Genomic DNA, 10385 nt, shown 5'->3' with positions numbered 1-10385 from the left:
GAGGAATGGGCTCGAGGCTCCGCGCGAGCGGCGTCTTAAGTGCGTGGCCAAGACAAGCTTTTCCATGGCTGAAGACCTTGTGAAGTCATCTCTGGTACGTGTCTCGCTCGTGAGTCACGCGGGCGAGGCAGTCGACCTTGCTGGCAACAAAGCTATCGTCAACGTGGCTGACAGCCACAATGGTATGGCGAGTTGGGGTCGGCGCGGGCAGTTATTCCGGACCCTTGGGTTTGTATACTGCGAACCTGCTACTGGACTGGGCACCAACCGAGGTGCTTTTACTGCTTGTCCCCCTACGTTGAAAGCCCCATACTGGGTGGGCTCGAAACTTCCGCAACATGCTCGGTCCTGTTCATCCTATACTCGAACATTCATTCATCTAGTAATAAAAGCAGTTTAACTAGAGGCCTAACAGGGGTGAGAATTGCTAGAGCGACGAGTGTACTTGGTCACCTAACGCTGGCCACCCTTTACTTGCTTAAAGTAAGGTCATATGTACGACATTGTGGTAGACCGTATTGCTTCTCTGTATAGGTAAGTATGTAACAACATCACCGAGTAACTCAACTAGTAGGATCAAATGCGTATAATAAGGGCATTACGTATAATAAGGGGCGGAGATTGCTTTGTAGCCCCCACCTGTCCTCACATCCACGTCTCTTCACAGCCAGCGTGAATCACTAACTTATTTCAGACTTATTTCGGTTCTATCTGAAGTCAGGCTCTAGGTTATAGCCTAGGTAGGTTTGGCTTGGTAACCGGATTGCTGGTAGAATCCTCCACGGGCCAGCTTTTATAAGCAATGTTTTTGTGTTAATCTAACCCCTTTTCCCCACACCAAACATGGTGTTGTTTGCTTAGAAGGCAGTGTAAGAAATCAGAGACTTGTTGATATGCCTATAGGACCTAAGACTGTTGGTCACAGGGCTTTGTGTTCTTCTGGCCAAGGTACCTTAGCACCGACTGATTATGTCTTATTACGAGCCGTGCGAAGCCCCTTGCTAAGGGTTTGAAGGCAAAGGCTCTGGAAACTCAAGTAGCAAATGGCTAAACTTCGCCTTAACGCCCTCGACGCCGCCCGCGCGAATACACGATGCAGTACTGCTTAGGATTGGTTATAGAAGCCTACATAACACAGCTTACCTTCTAGTACTAGATAGACTTATAGCCACCGAGTATCCTCTGAGGACAACACGCTTCTACTACACTAAGCTTTGAAGAGTGTTATAAGATATAGATAAATAGTATACTAGTAGATAGTTAGGTAAGCAGTACGTAGATAACTATTAATAAGGGATATAATTATTCTCGTAGTAGCGCCACAGCACGGCTTCGTTCCAGGACAACAAGGTGCGTAGCTATAGGAGGGACGTGTGGACACTGAATGCATTCCCAGGGCTTGATATGACGACCTATAAAGCCATATATACTTATATGTCAGTACTTACGCATGCTCGCATGATGTTTAAGCACGCCACAGGCTCTATCTACGCGTCTTAGGTCTACCGTTGAGGGGGGCTTAGGGCGCGGGATAACGCGAAAGAGGGATAATGAGAAAAATAACCCTAAAAAGGAAAAAGAAAAAGAAAAAGATTAATTGGAGGTATTGCCGTGGCTTGACCCTGCTAGAACATCTAAGCTTCCTGCATACGAGATTTCAGATATCTTACATTGAGCTGCCGTCCGCGATCTCACATCGACATGAGGTGTGGCTCGCTTGACTCAGGCGGCAGTACCTAGGTAACTTCAATACACCAAGGGTTTGCCTCAAACAGTACGCATTACTTCTGAAACCTCCCACAACGAGCCTTTCGAAAACTCAGGCCAAAGTTCGAACATGACCGGGTCGCTGGTCTTTGCTATGGGCAACGATCCTGTGGTCGACGACTTCGACCCTACTCCAGCGAAACTATTTGGACTGCTACAGGTATCAGAGCACGAATTTGAAAGAGTGGATAATGGTGGTGCTGATAAGATTGTTGCGATCGTTGCCGGCATGACGCTACATCACATCATGAGGTTCGTTAAAAGAGGGGATATTACAGAGCGATTTGGACCGCATATGATCGGGTGTATTAAGTTTTACCCCTCAGCGGAAACAACGGAGGCGATGTCCGACGATCCGACCATTGGTAGCATCAGCTCTGACGACTTAATCACCACTAACCTGAGAGAGTGGTGTGATGGGGCTAGTGGAACCGATGGAGCTGTAAGTGCGAAGAGAGATCGGAAGCCAATACATCATCGGCTAACTGGCATTGTTCAAGGATAGGCCGGCACTCACAACTGTGTTTGCTGATATCAGCGAGGTGAAGAAGCCAGAGGTTTGGGGGGCTGAGGCAGCTGAGCTTTTCGGCCGCAAATCGGGGGGCCTGCTGGGAATGTTACCTCCTGGCGAAGACGAGTACTCGGAAACCGAAGACGATAGCGAGAGTGACACGGAGCCGCAGATCAACACTGACGACGCCGTGGATCAACATGCGCCGGACGTAACTCTACAAACAGCTGGGGTCAAGTCAAGCTATACAGGTCACTCTGTTTCTACATATTGCCCCGTCAGAGTTATAGAGCAGTCACAAAGGTACGCCTCCGAGCGGCAAACTACGAAAGAACAGTTAGAAGGGAGGAAGGAAATAGCTAGGGTGGAGAACGTCCCTGAAAGGGAAGATGAATATGTGTCTGATATGTCACAAGGGGCTAAGGAGGATTACATGGAAACTATGTTACGGGTAGTGGCCGAGGTAGAGGAGAGTTTTCTTGAGGGACCCTAAGGTTGAGACAACCAAAGGGTGCTTGCTAGTGGGGGGAAGGAGGGGCGTTAGGTAGGGCAGAAGAGAATACCTCTTCGTTTACCGCCGCTACCTCTGGCCATTCTCTTTATATAGGAGCTTAGCCCTCCTCTATAAATTTCAATATTCCTATCTCCCCACCAGCTAACCAAGAAGCACATGAATAACAGGTCCCTATAATATAGCACTATGGTAGTTGGGGTGGCTGATGCAGCGGGAGGGAGCTTAGTAAGCCAGGGCATACTAGCAATAGCAGTACCGTAGTTAAGGTACCGTAGCACAACCGTCGTGGAGGGCTAACGTTACCTAGGAAGACAGGGTTGCGCGACGGTTGTTCCTGGGCTAACGTTAGCATCCGCGCAACGATAGTGACGTAAGCAAGTTCTTATTGGCAGGGCAAAAGCTCGGCCCCATATTCATGGTTGGGCAACAGGCGCTGGATTTTCTTGAAGTTATCGCCAAAATTCACCACATAACGGCATCACTTTTTGGAGTTCGAACCCTGATCCTCTAGATTATAAGTGTCAAATAGAAGGCACTTGACTACGGAGCTATGTGCTCAATTGATTACGGGGAAAGTCGTACTAATCTACAGTATCAATTGCCCTGAGGCCAGCGGGAAGGTAGCGGGGCCGTGGTGGGGCGGCTGATGCGGCCAATCAGCGGCGTTACATTCGGCTGCTAACGTTAGGATTCCCGCTACCGATGTATAACAGTAGCACTACGGTAACTAGCTTCTAGCGATTCCCGCTCTGGAGAGCGATAATGCTGACGTAATAAGACATCTATCTGATCGTGATTCCTCCTCTAAGACGAGGAATACGCATGTCTATCGATATATGTACCTATATATGTACCTATCCCATCAAGTGCTAGATGACGCTAGTACTTAGATGTGCGGGGTACAGCTAAATAGATGTTGTTCCTATTGATCGACACTATTTCTCGACAAATTCAGAAATTCAATGGTCGATTTTATGCAGCTGAACGGCTAAGCAGAGAGATAAGTGTTGGGGAAGTTTTTATAGCTCAACCTATAAGAGGGTCCACAGTCGATAAAATACAATGAGGTGACTTTGGCCTTTGCTTCGTCCGGGGCAGTAGGAGGATCGTAGTGTACGTACCTACCCAAAGGGGGGGGGGGGGGGGGGGGGGGGGGGCAATAGGCAGAGAACTAGTTCTAGGAATTATATTATATTATATATCCACCCGCTTATAACGGAAATTACTACGTTTCTAGCATTACACGCATCACTATAACTCTACAACCCTTCATTACAAGTACGCAGGTAGATAACATCCTCTTCACAAAGGATATCATCCTCCCCCTCATCCTCATCATAGTCTGGGGCACTGTCCATGAGAGGAAAGTAGAAGGGGCTCATCTCTGCAGTGTCTCCAAGATAGTGCGCCGTTACCCGCTGTATGTTCCACCGAAGCTTGGTTATGGCGGCTGGGTCGTGTCCACTGGCGAGCTTAGAAAGGCTGGTGCAGAAGTTGAAGACGACGGTAGAGGCCCTCAGCTGACGCTGTGTATACTGCGCTATATCGGGAGCCTGCCATTGCGGGCGGAGCAGTCCACCATCAGCATCTGTTATACGTCGCACGAGACGCAGAAGACCAGCCCATGCCGCGTATTGAAATCGCCTATTATACGTGGCATCATTGACACGCACTACGTCTTGCTCAACGGGTGGCACAGCGCCAGGTGCGTTGAACTCTGCGAGATTATACCGGGCGAAGTCTAGTACGAGTGTCTGTAGCCGGACGGCGGCGATCGCCGGGTACAGCTCACGGCCCTGGGCAATCTTGAGCTTATCCAGCGCTTGTGATAAATACTTTCGGATGAGAGGCTTGTTCTTGCTATCAGCGCAGGCCTCGCTAATAGCTATAGCGCTATCTTGGTCGATCCAGGCAACGACATGATACAGCAGGCAGATGGCAGTGCGTATGTCCACCTTGCTGCATTGAAGAATGCGACTCAAGTCTGGGATACGGAGCTTTGGCGAGTGGGAGATGTGGTCGCAGAGGGAGCTGTACGCCTCGTCGCTGAGTGTTGTTAGAAGTCGCTCAGCACGCCTGTCGCGTGGGGCTTCTCTACTTGGGGTATAGAAAAGACGTTTAACGTCGTTTGTCGACCAACAGTTGGGGCGTAGGCTTGCTGATAAACGCTTCCAGTCGAGTGCAGTGATATGAACCCTCTCGTCGACGGGAAGTATAGCAAGGGTGCCGAGCACCTCGTCAAGCGCGCCAAGCCAGTACTCAACAATACCAAGGGTGGCGATCCACTCAAAGTGAGAAATGTTAAACGTCTCGAGACCGACCCTTGCGTAGCACCAACGGTTTATGATAGACCGCCAACCCTGGTGGTTCCACAACGCAGTAAGCCTTTGAGTTGGGAATTGCTTCTCGCGATGGAGTCGGAGGACCCCCGCAAGCATGTGATCCATGCTTTTGGGGTCGTCCCCAGTGATTCCCTCAATGCCATGGGCGACGGATGCAAGCTGGGTCCAGACCTGCCCGTGGTTGTCTGGTAGACTTGGGTCTCTTCGATTTGCTCTCAGCGCAACGTTGACGCTATGCGGCAGGCGTTCTTGTGTGGGCGGGTTGTTGTTAGCTACCTTAACTAACTAGGGTACTATGACGTATAAAATACGCCCGCTCTTGAGCAAGGCTGCGGGAGGATGAGGGAGCTGAGAGGGCTTTTCGCGACACGCACCTTTATCATAGAGCTCACACATCCACCAAATCTCCGACGTAGGCGCCCGTGTCTCGGCAGCATACTCCCGGAGGGCCTGCACGCGATGCTGACCAGCTACTAACTCAACCTTTCTATGGTTGATGTCGGCCTATCTGAGGAATGATTCTTCTCCGCTGCTGTCTACTGCGTCATGGCCGTTGGCATCCACCGCGTCGATGCGCATGCGGCGTACTTCCTCAGCGGTGCAGAGGACGGCAATACGATTCTCAGGCGCTCGCCGCTCAAGGGCACCCCGCCTGAATACCTGTCGCAAATCTTCAACGTGGCCTCGGTCGAGGGGCCGGTTCGTGCCAAGGCTCCAGTTCGTATCCAACACGTCAGTAGACATCTTTGCTACAGCAAGCAGGAAAGGACGCGCGAGTTCCCGGGGAGAGGTTCTCTCGCTGAAACTGCAGATGGTACCCGCCTCTTGTGTGCGCCTAGCTTTCTTATAACGCGCCTCTCGTGCCTCTATAAGAAGCTTGTCACTAGCTCGCTTACCGCTCGTTAAACTTGTCGTTTGTGACATCTTGAGAAGTTGCTATAGATGATATAGTGTATTTGTTGTAAGGTAAGTATGTAGACGTTGGTCTGTGGTGGGCTTCGAAGTCTAGCGCGCGTATAACGAGATGGTCAGGTACAGATGTGCAACACTTGTGTATACCTATGGGGAGAAAGGGAAAGAGGAAGATGAAGAGTGATAGGATAAGGTGTGGGGATTAGAGGTAATTATAGGCGAGTAGCCCTGCCCCGCCGAAGCTGTAGTAGGGGACGTCCAGTGACCATAAGGGTGCTTATAAATGCCTTCAGCGATGTGGATTCCTACTGGTGTAGATGACATGCATGTAAGGTTCTGACTAGGCCCTGATGATGTATTGAAGAAACCTAGGGGACTTTTTAGGATACGTAGGAATGGATAAGGACGACAGAAGAGGTAGGTGATGGTACACTGTCTATAACATGTACATCCATACCTAGTACATCGTGTAGGTCTAGTAGCTACTATTAATTAGTGATAAATTTCTAGTGAAGTATGTAGCGTTGGATTCCTGTGAGTAGTAGGTAGCGGAGTGTTCATATCCCATAACCCGAACGTAACCATGACCCTAACTGCCTAACCATAACCCTAACTACCTAACCTCGATGCAATGGTCGGTTTGAAGAACTTTTGATAACGGCGGTCATAGTCAAGATGCTACACATAGCAGTATACCCTCCCCTGCCTAGGATTTCTGGTGTTATGCTCCATTTTTACTTACACCACTAGTCTTCAACGTAGTAATACATATCGCAAGGGTAAGGATAGCTGTAGTAGTGTGGAGTATTAGAAGGGCTCTATACGAAGACATATGCGATCGAGGCCCTAAGGTGGGTTTGGGACGGGGCGTAAGGCTTACAGCCGGACGATGCGAGTCACTTGGAATCAACTACGAATAACGGCATACGGCGGAGACGTGGAGCTACGGGATAGCAAGGGGCAATATAGCCTGACGGTGCATACATCACATAGCAGCTATGTCAGTTAAGCATAGACAAGGGGCTAGGTTCGTTATGTATAGAGCCTAGCGGGTCTATAAGGCACCACACAGACCGAGATGTATGTGGACGTCTCATGCGGTTCTAGGTAAGTAGAGGAGAACGTTCCTGATACAAGCGATATAGCGCAGAAAGCAGCTTAACAAGAGGAAAGGTTGAGGTTCTCAGACCTAGTTTGAGGGGCACTTGGTGTCGTTAGGTACACAGAGGAGATTCTTACAATCCACTTAGGTAAGAGAATGTACTAACCCTACATTACGTCTTTAACGGTTGAATAAGGCCGCTGGAACGTTTTCATGTAGAAGAGGGATGCTGTTTATAGGTAGATTATAATGCTGGGGTTGCCTCAGTAAAAGACGACGATATCTCCAACCGTAGTTAGAAACACGTAATACCACGCCGATAAATATAAGAGGCTGAGTAGGCACATACTATTTATTATCCATCTAGTCTATGAGGTATCAAGGCTGATATTGCTATATGCTGGCATGTCGTCGCTAGGACAGCCGTGTTTCTAAGAGGCTAAGTGAGCATAGGCCTTAGATGAGAAGGAATGGCAATGTAGGCGTACCTTCAGGGCGTCCTCCTTGTAGAATCTTGCGCCGCAGCGAGGGCAAGGGGGCAGTTTCCTAGCTAGTAGGGAATCTCTGTATTGACTGTTGAGCTCGTGGTGTCCGTATGTGAGCGGTTGTAGGCGGTGCTCCGACGGGAGAAAGCGGGCCACGGCCTGTCTACTATGACCACTAGGCCTCTGATGACAGAGATGGGGGTAGCGTCCTTTTAAAGGAGGAGTTGCTGGGCCAGGCCTGCGCTGAATGGGGTGCATAGGGGGGCTGTGGCTGGGTACTGGTGATGTGGGGCCTGTTAGGTTGAAAGGCGTCTGGGGCTGTGCAGACGCGCGACTGTTGAGCCAAGCCTCATCTGAGTGTTGGCCCCCCCTGGAGCAAAGAGTAGGCCTTTGCATTACCGGCGGACCTGGAAAGGGCATGCAGAAGAGGACGGGCATAGTTACCATCATCGCCTGGAAGCATGCCGCATGTAGTGCTGTGGGACGATGGACGTATGGATGAATTAAGGGGCTTGGGGGGCCTGGGGGACCAGCCGTCATTGTATGGGGAAGGTAGGGGTCACGCGCAAAGGACAATGGGGCCTCCTTGTCGCGCCCCCTCGAGCCGGAGCAGGCGTCTTGAGACACGTCCGCGGCGTTAAGCGACTCTTCGGATGATGGGAGGATGGAATCCACAGGATCAGAGACCGAGGACGCCGGTTTGGCCGGCTGCCTCGGGCTCTGTGGTGTGTCATGTGATATGCTAGCTGTGTTGGCGGCACCTGGGCTGATTGACGGTGTGGGGTCTGGTGTCGGCATCTTTACGTCGACCGTAGGAGCTGTAGGTTCTCGGCTAGCCGTTTTCGAGGTATGAGAGACCCTGCTCGTTGGGAGGGAACCTGGCGAGAGAGGCATAGTAGCGTCTTAGTGCTAGGAGGAAGGGGGGAAAGGAGGGGGAAAGGGGGGAGAAAGGAGAAAAGGAGGGAGAAAGGAGGGAAAAAGCTGCTGTGTCTATTTATTAACATAACTATATACAGGCTGCTTATATAGGCGTTAAGCTATAAGGAGGAGGGTGAGTATCAGGCGGACGCCAATGTTAAAAGTATAAGCGTGATACCCTTATGGATGGTTTGCAGGACGCCAAAGAGCCACTATTCTCAAATACGCGCGCCCGTTTCCTGCTAGGTACTTAGGAGAGGCGTATTGAGTAATAAGCCTAAGGCTTGTTTCCCGGATAGACACCGCTATGGCTTCATGGCTTGATCCGAGGGGCCACCTGCCCATAACAACAGACAGATCCTGCCGCCGCCGCCGCTGCCGCCACTGATTAAGGTTCAAGTCTAGGGGTGCGCGAGAGCTATACGTGCGGTAGAAGCGCGAGAGGGAGAAAGGGAGAGAGAGATTGCGCCTCATTAGAGCAAACTACAACTACTGCTCCCTAAACACGCCCTAAACTCTATCCCCTGGTACTCCCTAAAGGTAGACACCTCGCCCGGGTAACAACTCCAGCTGCAAAGTCACTAGGGCGGTCTTAAACAATGCTTCTCCTGCTGTCTGCTCGCCCGCTATAGCAGCCTCCTCGTCTCGCTACGGATTACTAGTGTAATGTTTACTGCTTGTTAAAGCATTAATTCGCTGCAAGGATACTGAGTACACTGAGTCTAGATTACCGTCGTACGCAAAAGAGAAACGGAGAGGGAAAAAACCAAGAGAGAGAAAGAAAGAAAAAGAAGAAAAGGAAAAATAAAATTCACGTAATCTATCTTTCTTAGTAACAATACATGTTAAGGTAGACTATCCTTCTAGTTTGATTGTATATTCGGCTACAAACCATATAATAACTCCTGTTAATACTAGATTTAACACAAATGTTATTCATCTCAGTCGTAGGAAGCTAACTAAGGCTATGGCTACCAAGCACGTCACTGCCAGTTCAGAGTGAGTGGCTGCCAAGCACGTCACTGCCAGTTCAGAGTGAGTGGCTGCCAAGCACGTCCCTGCCAGTTCAGGGTGAGTGGCTGCCAAGCACGTCCCTGCCAGTTCAGAGTGAGTGGCTGCCAAGCAGGTCACTGCCAGTTCAGAGTGAGTGGCTGCCAAGCACGTCCCTGCCAGTTCAGAGTGAGTGGCTACCAAGCACGTCACTGCCAGTTCAGAGTGAGTGGCTGCCAAGCACGTCACTGCCAGTTCAGAGTGAGTGGCTGCCAAGCACGTCCCTGCCAGTTCAGGGTGAGTAGCTGTTAAATCAAAAGAATTATAAGAAAGAAACAGAAAGAAACAAAAGTAAAGAAAAAATGAAAAAAATAAAACACAATAGGAGAACAGGGTCCCACGCTGTGATTCGAACCTAGAGACCTCGAAATGCTGGTGTAGAGGTAGCGCCTACCCCTGTCACATGAGGGGATTCAAGTAACTCTGAGCGTTGATTTCATACAGGTCCATAAACCTAGATAAGCTTTAAGTTGAAGAATTAGCTACCTAGACAAGGCCCTCATGTTAAGCTCGATTAGAGTAGTTCCCAGCATTATATCGACGCATGAACTGTGGGGAGGAGTATAATTCCTTTTAGTTATGCCTAGAGAGGTGGCCTTTTCTATTTAGTTGCCGCTAGTAGTTTATTAAATCTCACCTAGTATAGTTAGGTTATACCTATGTTGCATGACATGATTTCTTCCTTCATCCAATCCTCCACATACTGCCCACTTATCCCATTTCTCCGTCTCTCCCCTCCCCTTCCTGTCGTTACTCCAGGTCCATTACGTAACCTTAAGCTCAT

General features: G+C 49.8%; 1 protein-coding gene across 1 annotated transcript; it reads right to left on the bottom strand.

Moving 5' to 3' along the window:
* Positions 1–4051: 4051 nt before the first annotated feature.
* Positions 4052–5878, bottom strand: CGCS363_v015035 (uncharacterized protein; the record flags this gene model as incomplete). Its single annotated transcript, XM_036646884.1, has 3 exons — positions 4052–5382; positions 5509–5617; positions 5675–5878. 3 exons carry the CDS (start codon positions 5876–5878, stop codon positions 4052–4054), a joined length of 1644 nt encoding a protein of 547 aa, XP_036487896.1.
* Between the last annotated feature and the right edge of the window lie 4507 nt (positions 5879–10385).

The sequence above is a fragment of the Colletotrichum siamense genome (genome assembly GCF_013390195.1).
Source record: "Colletotrichum siamense strain Cg363 chromosome Unknown KSG_Cg363_contig11, whole genome shotgun sequence".
NCBI lineage: Eukaryota > Fungi > Ascomycota > Sordariomycetes > Glomerellales > Glomerellaceae > Colletotrichum > Colletotrichum siamense.
This window is presented reverse-complemented; position numbering and strand designations above follow the sequence as displayed.